At 49.5% G+C, this 19,137-nt stretch overlaps 2 protein-coding genes across 5 annotated transcripts in view; both read right to left on the reverse strand.

Annotated features, from left to right (window-relative positions):
* Window positions 1-2,173: 2,173 nt before the first annotated feature.
* On the reverse strand, window positions 2,174-3,791 carry ACKR1 (atypical chemokine receptor 1 (Duffy blood group)). The gene is made up of 2 exons (XM_045399537.2): window positions 3,692-3,791; window positions 2,174-3,213 (listed from the first exon to the last, which is right to left on the reverse strand). Exons 1-2 carry the CDS (start codon window positions 3,710-3,712, stop codon window positions 2,224-2,226), a joined length of 1,011 nt encoding a protein of 336 aa, XP_045255472.2. The 5' UTR covers window positions 3,713-3,791; the 3' UTR covers window positions 2,174-2,223.
* A 1,677-nt stretch (window positions 3,792-5,468) lies between these two features.
* The window catches only part of CADM3 (cell adhesion molecule 3), a 31,763-nt gene continuing 18,094 nt past the window's right edge, over window positions 5,469-19,137 (reverse strand). For 3 of the 4 annotated variants that reach the window (XM_045399480.2, XM_065543949.2, XM_065543944.2), the window contains exons 2-10: window positions 19,016-19,117; window positions 16,811-16,951; window positions 16,159-16,311; window positions 15,001-15,138; window positions 14,532-14,702; window positions 12,115-12,205; window positions 11,513-11,682; window positions 8,695-8,820; window positions 5,469-7,782 (exon numbers count right to left, since the gene is read on the reverse strand). In XM_045399480.2, the coding sequence (XP_045255415.1) occupies window positions 7,664-7,782; window positions 8,695-8,820; window positions 11,513-11,682; window positions 12,115-12,205; window positions 14,532-14,702; window positions 15,001-15,138; window positions 16,159-16,311; window positions 16,811-16,951; window positions 19,016-19,117 (1,211 nt within the window). In that variant the 3' untranslated portion in view covers window positions 5,469-7,663. The remainder of the gene's footprint in view (window positions 7,783-8,694; window positions 8,821-11,512; window positions 11,683-12,114; window positions 12,206-14,531; window positions 14,703-15,000; window positions 15,139-16,158; window positions 16,312-16,810; window positions 16,952-19,015; window positions 19,118-19,137) is intronic. The other variant, XM_045399486.2, reaches the window with a different exon arrangement.

The following is a 19,137-nucleotide window of genomic DNA, read 5'->3' on the forward strand; positions in this document are numbered from 1 at the left end:
CTGCATAGATAATAGCAGGGAAAGGGCAGCCCAAAAGGCCTGGGGCAATCCCGGTGGGGGAGGGGATGAGGAGGATGTAGCAAGGGGCGGGGGTGGGACACTGTCTCCAACCCACCCTAACCTCTTAGCAGCTTCAGGCTTCTGCAGCCGCCTTTCCCTTGTGAAAGCCATGAGAGCTGCCAAGCTATTACCCAGGAGTCTGGGGTTCTCTCTAACTGGACTGACCGACCAGGGATTTCTATCCGGAGGCATAGGGTTGGGGGCAGATAAGACAAGCCCAGTGGTCTTAAATTAAGCCTCCCTTGCATCAGGTTGACACTGGAATATTCAGGGAGTCAAAAACGCCCTCTCCTCCCCCTCAACTAGGTCAGCTTCCAAATCAGTACCTTGTAAGGGAGGAGAGCAACATCTGGTAGAATTGGAAGAGTGGTCAAGGACGGGAGGGGGATATTGAGAGGAACCTGGAAAAAAAAATAGGGGGAAGAAATACTAGAACACATTCATGAACTGTGGTTCACGAACTCTGGTGAGCATAATTTAGGTTTGTAAATTATTTCCTTTCTCTTCATTTTCTTTCCCTTCCTTTCTGTTTCAGAATGTCTCCCGCGTCTCAATCGGTCCCTAAATCCCGCCTTTCAATTTATGATGAACCAATCAGGAGCTAACCTGGTGGTTGCTAAGAGACAGGAGGTGGGAGATTTAGAGGCTTTGTCGTGGCACCCACCCAGGAAAATTCCCTAAGCCTTTTGCACCCTCCTGCCTAAGCTATTCTAACTCATCTCTGCACCTCTCCCGCACTCGCCTACTATTCCCAAGCCCAGAGAGTCAAGCAGAAACATTTTAGTGAAGAAGCCAGGTATAGCATTTCTTCGGAAAATGGAAAGATGGTAATTGGGTTCAAATGGATATAACGTATCTGCTCAAGTTTCCCCAGCCTTTAGTTGGGTTAGAGGTAGCAACTAACTGTTTTGTAACCTCTTAGGTAGAGGGTGAATTTGCTCTTGGTGGTAAAAGCTGTGCCCCTAATGAGGAGGGGCTTCTGTCCTTCCAGCCATCTAAACTTGGCTAGGTAGAGATTGAGAAAAATCTCAAAAGTCGTGATTAAGCAGCCAGAGAATCAGGGGTATATTTGGGAAAGAGGTGCCCAGGGGATTGGGGTATTGTATGGAAGGTGGAAGGAAAGATGTATGTGGGAAATAAAGGTTTATTTCAAAAGCTGAGAATTTGAAAGGGAAATTCGGGGAATGCCAAGCAGAAGATGAATCAGATCAGGGCCTCCCCCTTCAAGTTTCTCCACCCTTCACAACTTCTTGATCTTTTCTTCCCTCCACACATCCTACACAGAAAAGACTAGGCTTAAAAACCAGGGTAAAGAAAACTCATTTGGGTAAGGAGTGAGTCATAAATCCCGATTCTATATCCTGTGAGCAGGGATGGGTGCAGAATTGAGTGGGGGTTTGGGTCCTGAGAAAAGTCAGTGCACACACACAGGTGTGCGCAGTTCAGGTGCTGACAGAGATGCAAGCTCGTGGGTGGACATATGTTTTTACATGTATACATCTAACATAAAGGTAGGTTCTAACAGATCGAGAAACAGATGTACACACACACACACACACACACACGTGTGCGCACATTCAGGTCATGCTGAGGAACCTGGGAGAGATGACTCCCAGGAGCGACTTTTAAAATTATCTTAATATGTTCTCTGAACTGAGTAACACTCCCTGGGATGCTTCTTTCACCTTCCCCACCACTGTCCTAATCACTAAACAAAGCCAGAGAGGACACAGAAGACAGAGAGAGGCTGGGCAGGTCGGACAGGGGGAGGCGGTATTGCTCTGGGCTTTGTCATCACTCTTCCCTGTTTATCTCTCAGTTTTGGTTCCTATTCCATTTGCTTCCTGGAACAGCTTTTCTTCCAGTGAAGCCATCCCTTCTGGGTTTTCTTGGTTTAACAACTCCCCTCATGCTCTGGTTCCTCTTCTCTTCTCCCTTGAGATGACAGTGACCCCACACCTCAAGAGAACATCTGCGCACCCTGAGGATGTTTATTCATCATTCACCTTCTCCCCAGGCCAGCTATAGAAACAGACACTGGCAAGAAAGTCTGACATAAAAATGTCTCTCTCTTCATTCTCCTTCTCCCCAGACAAAATAAGAAACCACCCGCTTCACAAAGGCAGTGTAGACTTTAATTCAGGTTGACAGGTGGGAAGAGAACTAGGATTTGCTTCCAGGGGTGTCCAGATGAGAAGACCATCCTTCAGGGAGGGGCAGAGAGGGCAAGAGGGTGCGGGTGGCCTGGTGGCAGAATAGGGCGAGGAGCAGGGGCGTAGCCACACAGTGCAAAATTGCCAAGGCTTCTGCCAGGTTCAGCAGCAGATCCAGAGCCTGCTGGGCCAGACATGTTGACAACAGCAACAACTTGGACCTCACCAGGAAATCCAGTCCCAGAACCACCCCATGAGGCCACCAGAAAATAAACCAGGCCCACAAGATATTCATCCAGGGGCCTGGCCCCATACCCAATGCCTTCTTCAGCCCCTTGGCTCCAAACAAACACAGTGGCAACAAGACAAAGACGGCAAGACAGGCTACAGCGTGTGTAGCCTGCAAAGCCTTCAGCTCCATGCTGTATACCGGAGTGCAGAGTCCACCAGAAGCGCCACTGGCCAAGGTGATAGGCAGTGTCAGTAGGGCCGCCACTCCCCAAAGGCCCACAGAGAGCCCCAGGGTGAGGCCTGGGACCTGGTCTGCACCCAGTTTGGGGCCCAGGGAGGCATGGCACCCTAGCAGCAAAGCCTGGGCAAAGGCTGAACCATACCAGACACAGTAGCCCAGGCTACATAGGGCGGAGCTGCGGGTGTTACCTAGCCCTGGTGCCAAGATGGGCACCACAATGCTGAAGAGAGCACTGCCCACAGCCAGCTGCGCCAGGACAGGCCAGCCAGGGCAGAGCTGCCAGTGGAAAAGAGGTCTGAAAAACATGAAGAGGACAGTGCCGCTAGCTAGGATGCCCAGGACACTGACGAGGATGAAGAAGGGCAGTGCAGAGTCATCCAGCAGGTTACAGGAGTGGCAGGGGGCAGCTGCTTCCAGGTTGGCATCGTAGTCTACATCTGGGAAGGAATCATTCCCGTCATAGGAATAATTCCATAAATCTTCACTGTTCAGCTGACTTGAGTTCTGAGTTGAGGGGGAGAGTTCCGCCTGGAGGACATACCCAGAGGAGGCCATCAGAGTAACCCCGGAAGAGTCTCCTAGGAACTGAGGGGCAGGTGGGAGGGGAGGACAGAGAGGAAGGTCGGGTGGGAGAATACGGTCTCTGCAGGAGTCAGATGCAGTACGGACAGTGGGAAAGGACAAAGCAGGGAGCCTGAAGATCCGGAGCAGGAACAGTCCTGGGGAAGCCAGGGCAGCTGGGGCTGGAGGAGCAGTGCAAGGTCAGAAGGGAAGGCACCAAGGGACCAAGATGGAACTGACTCAAAGGCAAAGGGAGGGACACAAGAGGGAGCCAGGAGACTAGCATAGGAAGGAGAGAAGGAAAACTACCTTAAAGGAAGAGGAAAAAGAGGGAAGGGAGAAAAGATGAGGAGGAAAAGGAAGATATATAAAGACTGAGGAGCAAACAGCAGGGGAAATGAGGGGCATAGGGGTAAAGGACTGTGGGGCCTGGCCCCATACTCACCGGGTGCAGACAGTTCCCCATGGCACCGTTTGGTTCACAGACAGAAGGGCTGGGACGGCTGTCAGCGCCTGTGCTTCCAAGATAAGAGCCAAGGACTAATGAGGGCCATCAGGTTCCGGGCAGGGACAGGGGGCATCAGGAAGCCTCACCCCACGCCCACTGCCTGCACAAGCCTCAGGTCTATGGGGGGCACTGGCCTCGGGGCTTCCTGTTTTGAGGTTGGATTTGACTGGTCGGGACTGCACGCAGGAAAAAGGTGGGGACCAGAAAGTGGGCATTTTACTGAAGTGGAAAGGGAGATTGAGAAACCAGGGGGTTTTCCACCAAGTAGAGACTCTTCAAGCACAAGGAAGGAAAAGAGGGGGGCTGGGTGACTTGTGAAGCAGAGATAAGGGAGGTGCTGGGAAATTGGAGTGGAAAGGCGGCTGACTCTCACTGCTCCTCCATCCTCTTGAACTTGATCCAAGGAAAGGCAGTTCAAGAGCCATGTGTTTGGGGGAAAGGTGGTGGTGGTCGAATCCGTCCCACCTGAGGGGTGTGTGCATGTGGGTGTGGGCTCTTTGTGTGTGCTGATCTCTGTGTACGTTTGCTGTGTATCAGTGTGCACATATCTGTATGTGAGGGGCTTGGCGGGCGTCTGGGTGTGTCTGGCTATCTCTAGGTCTGGGTGTTTCAGTGTGAGAGTGGGAGGGCTGGGGTGGCTGTCGAGGCTGCCTAATGAAGCCATTTCAGGGAGCTATTGGGTGTGTGCCTAGCCACCTATAGGCTCAGTGCATGCCTCTTGCATAAGAAGTGGAATACATGGTCTGACAAGTTAAAGTAGGCTCTAGGGGACAATGGGACAGCATATTTTAAAATGGGACCATTGCCCACAGGGTGATCTCTATTCATATTTCTACTGAGGGACATAAAGTCTCTGGAACTGCTTCATTGGTCAGGCATCTTAGCAATATGTAAAGTTTCTCACTGAGGGGCAGAGGTGGCCAGCAGAGAGAAAGAGCATGTACCCTGCAGGGAGGCCGATTCTCCTAAGCCCATTTCACTTCTTTTTAGTGGCCTCTTCCCCCTGCCTCCCCTCCTCAGCTGTTTACCCAGGATCTTCACTGTTTCATCACCCCTCTCTGCTTTTATTTCCTCAGTTGGGGAGACATAGTGGGGGCATTGGGAATGGTGAGCCGTGGCGTGTCCAAGTGAGAGCAATGAGATAGAAAGGGCTGGTTAGGGGACACTGTTTCATTTGTCCAAAACAGCATCGGCTGCTTCATCCCCGGTGTTGTTAAAGACCTTCTGTCCCATTCATGTAGGGCTTCCTAAGGGGCCAAGCACCTCAGACCCAAGGTGCAGAAGGATGGGTACCTCGTAGAGATTTCCCCCTTTTCTCCCCAGACACTAGCTCAAGTTTCAGGCTCAACATGAAGGGGCTGGAAAGTGAGTTTTGTCTGGTGGTGTCTGGTGATGCTCTCCAGGGTGGGGTCGATGGTGTCTCCATCGCCGTCTCAACATTCTCCAGCAATGCCTGGCAGAGGGTGGGGCCAAGCAGTCAGATGCCCCCCAAGACACTCTCCAGAAAGGAAGGGCTTAGCAAAAGGAGGTGAACACACTTCTCTCCCTTGGAGAGTTATATTGTCGCTGTACATAGATATCCTTGAAAGTGGCCTGGCAAGGGACACACCACCTTTTGAGGCACCAGGCACCACGTGCAAGGGGTATGGGAAGAAGACCCTCACATACACACATCCCAGCAGCAGCAAGAGGAGCAGAAAGGAGGCAGCTGAACGACACGGATAATCCAGATATATTGAGGGTGGCCCCTCTGAGATTAGCACAGGAGAGTTAGAAAGATTATAAAGATACACGGTCCCCTCCCTGCTCCCTTCCCCACCCTCCACCTTGGACAGACACACACAGCACAAGAGCCCCTCTCCCTCCCACCCCCCCGTACAAATATGGCTTCTGTGTAATATGGACAGAGTGGTTCAGCTTGAAGAGGAAAAGTCATTTTCCCAAAAGCGGGTGCTGGGAGACAAAAAGCTCGACAGGCCTGGGGCCCCAGGGCCCCCTTGCTGTTGTAAGAGGAGTAGGCCCTGGCTTAGGTGAGGGGCTGCGTGTGGTGCCCAGGGCCCTAACCAGCGGCTGGAAGATTCAAAACGGTATTACCTGAACTGAAGGGGGTGGGCAGACCTGCTAGATGGCAGCTGCCCCTTTTTGCATGCCCGTTGTCAGAGCAGGGAGGAAAAGCTGGCAGAGGGTGGGAGCGATGCCAACGGCATCCTGGATCTGAGGCGGGGCAGTCCGGCCAGGACAGGGAGGACCAGGAACCTCATCTCCACGGCAACCAGCTGGGGCCATGAGAAGGAAGACAGGAAACCAAAAGGAAGGGTGGGGACCCAGCCTTCAACTCACTGGGTACAGACTATGGGAGAAATAGGTGGTGGTAGGTTGTTCCAGGGTCAATGCCAAGGAGAGGCCTGAGAGGTGCATAGCAAAGGCTGTGGCACTGACTCCATGGCTCAGAGGAGGGAAATCCAGGGAAGGGCTGAATGCTCTGTGTTTCAGGTTTCAGGGAGAGAGAGAATGGACAGCTGGGCAAACACACACCCAGGGACTCCTTTCTCCAAGACGGATGGGCATTGGGGGTGGCAGAGGAAATACCAGCATGGAACAACATCCCAGGTGAGGTGTGAATCCTGACTAGGAATACCCCATTCCCAAAGCCTCCCCGACATGTCCCACAGCCCTGTCCACCTGCCCAGGACCCCTGGCTCTTAGCCCTCCTCCTCAGTCCCTTGCTCTGCCTCTCACTCACACGCACATGCACACACACGCACACATGCACACAAGTATACACACTACACACACGTGCACACAGTTCACATTATTCCCTTAGTTTGGGCAGGAAACAGCTCAGTGCAGTGAAGCTCCTTTTAGTAGTTTTGTTGTTACGTCTGCCTGGCTGCTGAGGGAGGAAGGACTAAGGGCTGGCGTTGGGACCAGGAAGGGGGCACAGGGTGGCCAGGATGGGAGGAGTAGTTGCTGAGCAATGCCATGGGAGGAGTGGTTGCCATGCAACAATCCAGAGTCTTGGGCAAGAGTGAGGGGCCCCTCAGCAGGGGAGGCAGAGGCAGTGCAGGCCCCAGAGCAGTGCCTCTCCCACAGCTGCTGGAGCAAGGAGGGGCAGCCACCCTCTGCAATCTCCAAGGGCAGTTCCTATGGAAAGGGCCCAGTTTTGTTCATTTCCTTCCTCTCCAAATCTACACTTCCTTGCAGGGACCTGCGTCCTCCCCAGGTTAAAGCCCTGGTTGCTTGCATGGCTGCGTGTCTTCTGCAGGCCACATCTCCTCAGGACTCCCCTACTCATCACTTTCCCATTGCTATGGAGGAGGGGTGTCAGGGTGGCACCTGCCTCCTTGTTCGTAGTGCTCAGGTGCATGGCTACCAGAGGAAAAGCCACTCCCAACCTTTGTCGACAACCATCCCATTTCTGGGTTCCTGGAGAAGTCTGGGAAGCTGCTCTGTTGCAGAGGCTGAAAGGAGGGGTGGTGAGAGTGCCCAGCTCCCAACCAGCCCTGCCCCTTACCCTTCCTCGCCCCTCTACCTTCACTCTCCTCCTAACACTCCAAGGTCTTGTTTTTTTGTTTGTTTTTTTGCCTTTCTCACCCCAGGGCTCCTGCCTCTCCAGCCTGGAGACAGATTTGATTTGGGATTGTTACAAAAATAATAATAACCCAAATGCAGAGAAGCCACGGAAAGGGCTGAGGGCAACCCTCCCCTCCCCCCCGCCCTCCTCCCTCCCCATTCCAAACCGAGTACAAAACCGCACCCAAAGCAGACATTCTGTACAGGGGGGTGGGTGGGCTGGGGAGCAAGCGGGAGGGGCGGCCCTGGGGTCGCTCTGTACAAGTCCAGGTTGGTGATAGCCCCAGCAGTCCCCACGGGGCCCCTGGGGGGGGCGCAGGAAGTGGGCAGGCGCCCCTAGATGAAATATTCCTTCTTGTCGTCCCCTCCCGACTGCCCGCCTTCTGCATTGATGATGGCCGTGTCCGCATCTGGGGCATCGTCGGAGCCTTTCGCCTCATGTGTCAGGTAGGTTCCTGTGTAGAAACAGAGGCTTCTCCTCTCAGGACCAGCTTCCCAACCTCTGAGTCCACCCTGCCCACTCTCTCACCCACCCACTCACACACCGCTCAAGTCATTTTTGGCTTGCCAATAGCTCTCCTCTACTCCACCTTACCTAATTCGCATTTTGCTTCCAACATCCCTCACCTGACCACACCCTTCATGAATAATGAATCCTGCCCCTAAGTAGAATCTCATCTATAATACAAAGCAAGAAAGAGAGGTGTGTGTGTGTGTGTGTGTGTGTGTGTGTGTGTGTGTGTGTGTGTACGCATGCGTGTGCACGCAACTTGGTGACGGGGGAACTGCTATGTCAGCTTCATGAGCAAAGCAATTGAGATCTGGCTTATGTATGACCAGTCTATGGAGTCAGGCTGCTGGCTAGAATTAATAGCAGAGTAGGAAGTCTGAGAGGAAGGAATGTGAAAAGAGGGTAGAGAGAAGGTATGGATGTAAGAGAGAAGATAGAAAAGTGGGAGAGGAAAGAAAGGCAATGAGATCAAAGAGGAAGAAAATGAGGTTAAACAGACAGAAAGTAAGAAAGTGCAGGAAGCAATGAGATGGAGATGCGGTTTCAGGATCTCTCTGTCTTGCAGCAGGAGACCTGGAGGTAGAGCAGCATGGGAGCAACCGCTGACTGAGTGGGAAGGTTTGATTTCACTTGGACCATCCCCAAGTGATCAGGCTTTACACCGCGGGGTTGGTGGTGCTCAGTTATCACAGGGTTGGCAATGATAGGGTTGGCTCCATTTTTCATTCCCTAAACATTCCAAAGGGCTGACAAGTCTCTGAAGGCCCCTTCCATTGTCTGCTCCTCCTTACGCCTGCCTCTGATTGGTCTCCCTGCCCCTCCAAAGTTCTGCTGATGTTCTCCTTGTGCTTCTGACCTTTGTGCCGGATCAAGTAATGTCCAAGGAAGATGAGCATGATGAGCAGCAGGAAGACAATGAAAGCCACGATCCCGCCGATGATGGCGTGGTAGGTGCTGGAGGAGGAGGGCACCGGACTGGGGTCTGGAGGAAAGGGCAACACACACAGTCAGATCTGGGGAAAGCCCTTATCTTACAGCATTCCAACTTGGACATGAATAGTCTTACACTGCAGGGAACAGGTACTAACATCAGGAAAATGGAGCAGCATCATTCGTCATGCCTTATTTTGTGCTTATATGCCATGCCTGGATTATAGTATTTGCTAAAACAAATTGATGGATTAATGAATAAATAAATAAATCTGCCCATACCTAGTCATATAAATTGAGTTGTTGGCACCGAAGCTTGACCTCGGTCAAAGATCATTGCTTTAATGCCTCTCCTTCCTTCCCTCCCTCCCTCCATTTCTTCCTTTCTTCCTTCCTTCCCCCCTGACTCCCTCACTCCCCCTCTTCTTTTCCTTCCTTCCTCTCTTCCTTCTTTCCTCCATCCCTCTGCCCTTATTTCCTTCTTTCTTTTCTCCCTCTTTTTCTTTTTAATTTATGGGTTATGAGAGTGTTCCTTCTCTGTCCCCATGGCCTCTTACTCTCCTGTCTGCTTGATATTCTGAGCCAGCTCCCCTAGCTCTAAGGGCCTTCTCAGCCTATTCACCCACTGCCCTAAGATCAGATAGGGAAGGAGCAGTAAAAGCTGATAGAGCCAAGAATTAAGCACTTTGACAGCACCTTACGAAAGATGACAGATTGTGGCCCCTATGTAAAGAACACTGTTCCTTTGTAGCAGGGGAGTTTAGTGTTCAGGGGAGTTTAGTGTTCAGGAGAGTTTAGTGTTCTAGTGAAACCCCGGGCCTCTTGTCTTTCTCGAGGACGCGTGGGACTCCGTCTTCACTTTGCCACCCTCCAAAGGTTTGTGCAAAGGACGAGGTGCTTTCTCTCATGATAGTGGATGTCCCTGCCACTGAATATACAGCATCTGTCCTCTATGGCAACCTATGCAGAGGACTGACAACCCGTATAGAGGATCAACAGCACAGACTGGGCCGGGTGTGGCAAAGACAGTAGCAGCACAGCCAGAGTCCCAAATATCTGAGGACTCACATGGGCCCAGCACACGGTTCTGAGGTAGCCATAGACATAACTCTCCCACCCATGGGAGAGCTGCTGTTTTCCATGGGCTCAGCCTGAGTCTTAATGCCTCATTGACTCCTTACATATTTTGTCTTTCCTACCTTACGTCTCCTCAGGCTTGGCTGGGCCCGCGTTTCAGTTCCTTGCCTGTGTACGCCTTATTTGAAAAGAAAACATTTGTGTTCTGGTTTTTTATGCCCTGCTTGGGAGGAAGGGAGAGGATGAGTCCAGGGAATCTATGATATGATTGGGGTGGAGGTGATGGTGTAACTTGGAGGAAGCAGTGAGTTTACCTGCTGTCTTTCTCTCAGGGAGTATGTGAGACACAGCCCACATGGAAAATCAATCCTGGATACTTATTCCACAGGCTATGGAAATGGCAGTTCCTTAGAAAAGCACAGGTTTCCATAGCCAAACGACCTCTGGGGTCCTCAATTACAGGCCCCCGTCTCTAGCTAGAACAGCGTTTAATTTCATTCCAGTCAGGCCCACTTAAGGATATTCCTCGAAGAAGAAGCAGTAGCTCCCTCTACCACCAGGTGTCAGCACTGGAAACAGACGCAGTTCCACAGGACTCCCTCTGCCTGGCTGTTGAGCACAGGGCAGAGGGGAGATCAGCAAGATACCAACCACAAGGGCATAAGAACTTTCTCTCACTGCCAATCATCATCAGATTGGTCTGGAGAGATCTGGGGGCAGAGACCGGAGCTCAGTGCATTGTCCTTGCTCTTGGCATTCTACAATAGCCTTGTTGTGCTGAGGCAGCTCCCACATGCTGAGGTCTGCCGCTGGAGTGGGAATCACCCATCTAGACATTCTGATCTCAAGAACTCAAACCTCTTATCGCTGGGAGGCCTGGCTCTTATCCCCCCAACTGTTTTAATGAGTGTTTCAAGTAAGGGAGCCTCTGACAGTTCCCTGACAATGCATTTCCCCTATTCTGAGAAAAGGTCTATAAGACTTTCTGGTGGGACCCACAGCCATTGGGATCTTCAAAAAAATCCCCCGTCAACTCTCCATAAAGGGGCCTCTGTGCCACCCTGCCACAACTCCTGAAGCTGGGTTTTGTGGTCACAGCTTTGAGAAGAACTTTAGAGAAGGAGCAGCACCTGGTCCTTCTAGAAGATACAGCATCTGAGAAAAGATTCTGTCTCTTGGCATAGTACAAGCTTCTCTCTATTTTCTGTCCAGACCCAGTACCGTGTGCTTAAGGTGGGCAGATTAAAAAACGACAGCAGTTGCATTGCACCCAATACCTAATCTTAGGAGAAGCAACTCTGAGAAGAGCCAGTTAGAGAAGGAAATGCACCTGCGCCTGCACTTGACAGGCTTTGGGGCCTCTGCACACAGAATTATTGTTCTTGTTGTCAGACAAGTGCAGGGGATGGAAGATGGTGTCACCCAGGCCACCACCACCAAAGAAAGGCAGATGAGAGCCCACCCTTCTAATGTTTTTTCACTAAGCGGCCATTTCACATTCTAGAGTGGACCTGGGACCTAAGCCCTCAGGGACCCCAGTGGTGGGCTGGTTTTCCTTTCCTCCACTCCCCGTCACAGTTTGGGGATGTTATCAAGAAGTATTTTAAAAGGGAATATGATGGACAGAGAAAGGAGATTCTGGAGGAAGAGAACTGAGGAGGGCTCACCATTAACGTTGAGAGTGTAGTAGGCCTTGTAGCTGCCCATGTTGCTGGTGGCCGTGCAGCCGTAGGTGCCGCTGTCACTCTTGTTGAGGAAGGGGAAGATCAGGGCACTCTCTTGGGTCATCTTCAGGGGTGGCACACTGCCCTCCTTCTCCCATAGGTACTGCTGGGGGCTGTCGAGGCAGACAAATCAGAAGAACTCAGGAGAGCATAGGCCAGGGAGCTAAAAGAAAAAAAAATAACTGGGAGCAGGGATGTCAAGGACTGTTTGATGAGGCTGGAGAAATTATCAGGACCAGAGACATTGGAGCTGCTATACTCCAGGTGGACTCTTGGGGTTCGTTCTGGGGAAGCTGGAAATCTCCTGACGTATCTTACTTTAACTTGGCCTTTGTAGGAAACTCAGGGACTGAGCTAGGGAGTGGCCCCTTTCAACTTGTGCTGCTTTGCAGAAGAACTAATTGCAGGTGGACATTATTGGACAGTCAGGGAAATGAGAGGCTCAGGTCAGACAATAGAGAGGAGATAGGAAGGAGCTGTTATGTGAAGAAGACAATCTGAGAATGTGGAGAGTAAGGAGGAGACCAGGAAATGGATCTTCTTACACTGGATTGCCACGACCCTCACAGTGTAGCAACAGCTTCTGGCCCTCACGAGGATGGGGAGGGTCTGGCCTAATCATCGCAGTCGGTGTGTCTGTGGAGAAGGAAATGGTGTCAATGAAAACCTCCCCACACAGCTTAGGAGATTCCCTCGCTTAGTTGCACACTACAGCTTCTACCTCTAAATGTTTCCGCAGCCCAAGAAGCGCCACAAAGACCTTCCTTCTCCTAATTCTTATGAACGAGGACCATTATTGCTATTGAAGAAGTGAGCAACTTCTCTTGCAGCCTTGTGTGATAGGATTCTGGAAGGTCTGTCCTTGTTGGGACTCTAAGAGATGCCTGAACAGAAAGCTGAGAAGGGAAATGAGTGGTTTGCCTGTGCCTAGCAAACTTCCTAGCACATAGGAAGGACCTAATACATATTTTTTACAGAACAAATAGACTTGAACTTGCCACGTATTGAGCTCACAACTTATCAGTTCTCTCTGCTCTGCAAGGGAGCTTAGAACTAGAAGCAATGCTTGAACACAAAACATCATTTTGAATGGTCAGTCCAAACACGAAGTGAGAGCTTTGAAACAGCAAGAGACCGGGGTCATATTTTGGCTGCAAAAAGGCACTGACACAATACGGAAGGGCTCTGTGAAGGAAGAATGGCATCTGCCATTGACGCCGAAGGGCTGCTTAGGAGGCTAGGTCCAGATGGCCGCTCAGAACAATACAACCAGATGCTGGTCGAGAACAACAGATAAAGAGACTGAGCTTCCCCTAAGGATAGAGCCAACCTTAACAACCAGTTAATGAACGTGTTTCAGCCAAATCAAATGGGACACAGAGAATCAGGCCAGGTGAAAGAATGGGTGTTCTGGGACCCCACAGCCATAGAAACCTCTAGCACAGTGCCTGAAGTATAGCATTTGTTGACTGACTGCTGATCACAGTTGGGCCAAAAGGGTCCCTGGCAAGTAACTGCCAGATGGTCTGGTATCTAACAGAGGAGTCTTTGGGGCTCAGGCAGGGGACCAAGGCTTTAGCTCTGGCCAGGAAACAAAGGGCAGGGGGGGAAAGCTCCAGGCCAGGGCCTCACACTAGGAGCTAATAATTAGAGAAGTACCTTATAGGAATATAGAACTTTGACATTTACAAAGTTCTTTCACGTGCACTGTTTTATTTATCCTCACAGTAACTTAGTGAAGTAAGCAGGAGACACAGAAAAATGAAATGCTTTGGCCAAAGGAGCACAGCTAGTAAGCGGCAGCACTGCAGCTAGAATCTGGATTGTCTGCCTGTGGACTGAGTCTGCTAAATGAATAGCGATGCCACCCTAAACCTACCTCAGGTTGAAGTTTGAGTAATGGGTCTAAGATATTATTAAATAGCAGTGAAGCAAGGAAAATAATTGGGCCTAAGTTGATTCCACAAGAAGAGGATGAAGGGGTTTGGTTATTTTGAAAACTGCCCAACTTTTAGGTAAGTTAGGACAGGGAATGCACCATTTCCTAACTCTTAACTTCTCCCGTTGGGGTTTCGCTGATTCTTTTCCCTTTGGTTCCTCCACCCAGAAAGGCTGTTCTTTACAAATTTCCGAATTTCCTCCGATGAGAAATTCCCATTTCCAAACTTCCTCAGAAGTGTCCTAACCATACTAAAGGCAAATTCCATAGAGGGTGAGAATGTCCTTGGAAGGGCTAGGAGTAGTGAAAGTGACAGTGGCCATTTCAGGTCAGAATCCCAGGAAAATACATGGAGCTCGGGCAAATGGAAAAGCAGTCAGTAAGGAAAAGATCTGGGAATAACGATGCCAGGGAAACTGTGCTTTCCTACCACCCATATTTTCTTGAAATCATAGAACGTTACACTGAGATAAAGTTGTAGTGATCCCCATGCTCACCGCTTTCACTTAGCAAATAAAGAATCAGGCTCAGTGGGGTAAAGTAATTTTCCGAATATCACACAGCTAGTTAGTGGTGGAGTGCAGACTAGAAACTACTTCCTGGGAATCCTGAGTTACTACAGTTACCACCATAGTTTGCAGTCTGGCTATATTACACTGGCCTAGCCCAGGGGTTGGTATCCCCTTGGACCAAATCCTGCCACCTGCATGCTTTAGTAAATAAAGTTCTACTGGAACACAGCCCAGCTCATTTGTTTACATATTGTCTATGACTGCGTCCCTACAACAACAGCAGAATTAAGCAGTTGACACAGAGACAGTATGGGTCTCAAAGCCTAAAATATTCATTACTGGGCCCTCTGTAAAGAGTTTGTCAACCCTGACCTAGTCCTGGCAGTCCTTGTTTCATTTTCTACCTATCCACTTAACTGTGCGTGTTGTTTCACACACAGTCACCTGCATTCTTTTACCCTAGTCCTCATCTCATATCTCATCCTTCTTCATCCCCAAGCCCATGACATACATAAAACTTCAATGCGTTGAGAGGTGGATCTGTCAGCTCCCTTTAGAGATTCATGGTTCACAGAGCACACGATGTTCGCCCCATCATCCTCCCGGGTAACCTGGAATGTCACCGAGCTGCTGACAGTGAAGGTTTTACCATTGGGATCTTCCTGTATGCGAGTTGGTTCTCCTAGAGTGCAGAAACAGTGGCACACACACAAACACACAGAGAGAGACAGAGAGTAAACCCAACATACAGATATCATGTGGGCCTCACTGTAGACGTACAGATGGTGAGTCTCAACCTAGATAAACTTAGAAAGCTGTGGCAGGGAGAATGTAGGCCCCAACACACACATAGGCACTTGAGTGCACACAAAATACGTGTTCTCTTCCATACCATGCCTCCTATGTACATTCATAGACAGGCACTTCTCTCTCTTTTCAGCACCACTTTCTCTTGTAACCCCAAGGCACGAGGTACTCACCGTGGAGTTCTTGGTCACCCTTTCTCCAGGTGAGCCGGGCTGCAGGCTTGCTCCCAGAAGACTGACAGTTTAGGGTGGCTGTGTCCTTTTCCCGTAATGAAGATTTATAACCAGTGATGATGGGCTTCTGTGGAATTCCTGCCATGGATAAGGGATGGCCAGGATAGGAAGGAGAGGCACCATGGGGTCACACTTCTGCTCTCACTGTGGAGATGGTTTCTCTGCGTACCTAGGTTCTACTATAATTTCTGATGGGTAGAAGACTAGATAAATCATCTTTCTCTTTGATCTCCTCCCTGAGGACCAGAAGGGAAGGCCTGTGGGAGACAGCATGGTAGTGAGGAGCTACGCCATAGCACAGACGTGATACATGATCCTCCACTTACAGCACAACTGGGTGGCCACAGAAATAGTGCGAGTCTCAGAGAGGCAAAGAAGGAAGTTGAAATATAGGATGAAATATAGGATGAAGATGAGAGCATGTAAGCAACTGGGGTACTTATTTTGGAAATTATAACACATTCATGTCTTGTGTTTTCCTCACACCATCTTGGGAGGTAAGTAGAAGGGGTATGATCATCTCTCTGTTATAAGAGAAAATTCAGACTCAAAGAGAGGAAGAAGTTTGTCCTAGCCAGGAGCGGTGGCTCACGCCTGTAATCCCAGCACTTTGGAAGGCCGAGGCAGACAGATCACGAGGTCAGGAGATGGAGGCCATCCTGGCTAACATGGTGAAACCCCGTCTTTACTAAAAATACAAAAAATTAGCCGGGCATCGTAGCGGGTGCCTGTAGTCCCAGCTACTCGGGAGGCTGGGGCAGGAGAATGGCGTGAACCTGGGAGGTGGAGGTGGAGGTGGCAGTGAGCCCAGACCGCGCCACTGCACTCCAGCCTGGGCGACAGAGCGAGACTCCGTCTCAAAAAAAAAAAAAAAAAAAAAAAAAAAAAGAAGTTTGTCCTAGATCAAACAGTAACTAGAGCACAAAGGATTAAAACACATTTCTTTTTACATTTTATCCCATTGCCAGGGGAACACAGGCTGAACTTTCCTAAAGTGCTTGGAGACTTGCCTGGCTCCCAGCTGCTTCAGGGACCCATCCAGGGAGGTTTGTTTGCAAGGAAGCATGCTGTAGAGACACTGGGGTTTGGGAGTCTCACCTAGCACAGTGACGAGGGACTTGGCAGTTCGTACAGGCATAGTGAAGATTGAGCAGGTGTACTCGCCCTCGTCTGCCAGGGCCACATTGCTGATGCTGATGCTGAGCTCGTGGGGAGTAGAGGTAACCAGCTGAATTCGATTATCTCGAAGGGCTGGGGAAATCAAGAGAATGGAAAGCTAGGATTTTACCGGCACCTTTCATGTTTACCTTCCAATCCCAGGCCAGCTTCTTTGGGGGAAGGGGTGTAGTATGGTGGGTGGGGAAAAAATAACTGCTTCTGAGTTTAAGCAGTCTTTAAGTCATTCAGTCACTTTTCTGGGTCATTGGACATAGTAGCCTAAGAGATACTTAGAAAGTATGTTGGATTTCGTGAGCTTCCTTGTCAGATACCTAAGGTAACATTGACTTCAGCTTCCTGTTAGAGTTGCTGTGGGGTGAAGTCACTCCAGAACCCTATAAGACTGTGCATGCTCTAAACCACAGCTGCAATACTGGAACTAGTTGGGGAACTCATGGCTTGTTATATCTTAAAACAGCATACTGCCATGTTTCTCAGCCTCTGGATGATAGGAACAGTTCCCCCTTGGTGTCTGCAGTCCCCTTCTCTAGCCCATGGTTTTCACGCAGAAAGATAACTCATGAGATACTACCTCTCTTCTCCCCAAAGTAGAGAGTCTGCTGAGCAGGGTTAGACCATTGCAGGGATGAGTCCTCGTGATCTTTCACTTGGCACTTGAGCACCACGGTGCCACCAGCCACCACTGTTTCATCAGATGTCCAGGGCTGGCTGTCTGCAGGAGTAGAAGAGGGTTAGTTTCCTGAGGACCCCTAGCCCCTCCTCCCATTTCTGAGCCAAAGTACACCTCATCTAATCCAGACCATCCAAGGACCTGGTGTACACACGGTCTCTGTGCACCCTTAAGGTTTCATGGGGGAAGGAAAAGAGGTGGTGGGTGGCGGTGGACGGAAAGACAGATCTTAGTTTCACTTACTTTGAATACACAGAAAAACAAATAGTCACTTGTTAAATGTTTCCTGAATGAACTGACAGGGCCACGAATATTTAGAGGAGTAAAGGCACCCCAAATCTGCACATACCACTCCACATGTGTCTTTTCTGATACGGTTCTACCATTTACCTTTGAAAACACACATACATATCTGTCGTTCTATGTTTTGCCTTCCTGCCACCACCTACATATAAGAACAAGAACAGGAGAAGCGGTTGTGACTAATAATCCTTAAACTAAAATGGGGAAAAGGCTAAACCAGCTCTTGGGTTGCGCATTCATTTACACAAAGGTAGCTGGTAGAAAACTGCAAAACAAACAAACAAACAAAATATTTTTAGAAGTGAAACATTTTTACATACTTTTCAATTCTTCTAACAATAACTTCCCTTCAATCAAGGCCCTTAGCATATTCCCCGTGGTATTAGTGTTACCCGCCTCCCAACACACAACCCAAATCACCATCCTGATGTCATTTTAAAGAGGGAAGGATTAAGGTTTTCTCTTCAATGTGATGAAAACATGCTTTCTAATCCTTCTCTCCTTAGTCAAGTTAAACAAAACAAAACAAAAAGGACTAGGAAGGTATCTTATGGATGAGGCATTTGAATCTCAACTGTGCCTTCTGGTCAGGCCTACCTGGGAGCCCCTCAGGCTCCAGGACACTTGCTTCCTGTTGTTCCATGTTCCCCACAGCATGGATTCTGATTTCTTGTATTGATTCCCTCATCTTCAGAACTGACTCTGTGACTCAGTAGCACTGATCCCCACCGAACAAATCTAAAATAGACAACACCTTCCAGCTCTCATTCTAATGCATCCACAAAAATCTGTTCTTTGACACTAAATTATTTAATCAACATTGCTTATGTCTGAATAGGAAACTAAGAAACTTACTTCCTACATTCCCCTGTAGAGAATTTTAAAACAACTCTATGCTCCTTTTGGAACCTACCTTACCCCTGCCTGTCTGCTTATTCCTTTCTTGGTTACTGGAATTCCATTTCCAAGAAATACCCAATGGGTGCTCCCAGCAGAGCAGAGGCCCTGAGGAATGAAGATGTGTCTGCTGGAGTTGATGCTATTGACTGATAGCATCGACTGTTCAGGGTGACTGTTCCCAAATTGGAGCACAAGCCTGGTGGTTAGTTTCAGCATTAAGAATTGTAAAAATTAGTAGAACTGAGTGAGATCTTTGGGATCATGGAATCCCTCATTTTACAAATGTAGGCAATGAGGCAATGGAGATGCAATGACTGCCTAAGCTCATTGTACTAACTTGAGTTAGAACTAGAACTCTGTTCCTGTGTCTTTCAATACGGTGCCCTTTTCATTGAAATGCTTCTCAAGTCATCATCTAAATTGAGCCTTAAAACCATGATTCTGAGATTAGTGTACCAGGGACTGAGCTGGCTGAGTAAAGTTGAAAGTGATATATTCCTAAAACCTCTCAAATGGTTTGAGAAACCTTTCATTTACCATAGCCATGTGCCAATTTTTGACCAGTCATCCCTTTGTCCCTGGTTCCCTTTGAAGAATTCTACCTTAGATTGTGTCTTTCCAGAACCTCTTTATTCTGAGTAATATATTCCCCTGGAATCATTTTATTTTTGGAAAGAAGTGTAGGGTGTACAGAGGTCTCTGTACTGGAGTAAGGGAAGAAGGAGTAGGTGCAACAGAATTTGGTGGTGCAGACTAAGAACTAAAATGTCAGATGGAAAGGAGAAAGTGCTGTGTGGTAATGAGAGGAGTGAGAACATGTGGTGAAGGCAACATGAGTGGGAGAGGATGTGAGGATGAGTGAGGGAACTGAGGGACATTGAGATGAGGGGCCTGGATTCTCACCTTGACTGGCCAGCATGTCAGAGCTGCTCCAGACTGTGGAGCTGATGGCCTCGTCGAGTGGAGCCAGAGTTCCCAGCTCCAAATCCTGCTCCTGCCAGTAGCCTGGGGAGAGAATCTCCATC

Source organism: Macaca fascicularis, chromosome 1 (genome assembly GCF_037993035.2).
Source record: "Macaca fascicularis isolate 582-1 chromosome 1, T2T-MFA8v1.1".
NCBI classification, from domain to species: Eukaryota; Metazoa; Chordata; class Mammalia; order Primates; family Cercopithecidae; genus Macaca; species Macaca fascicularis.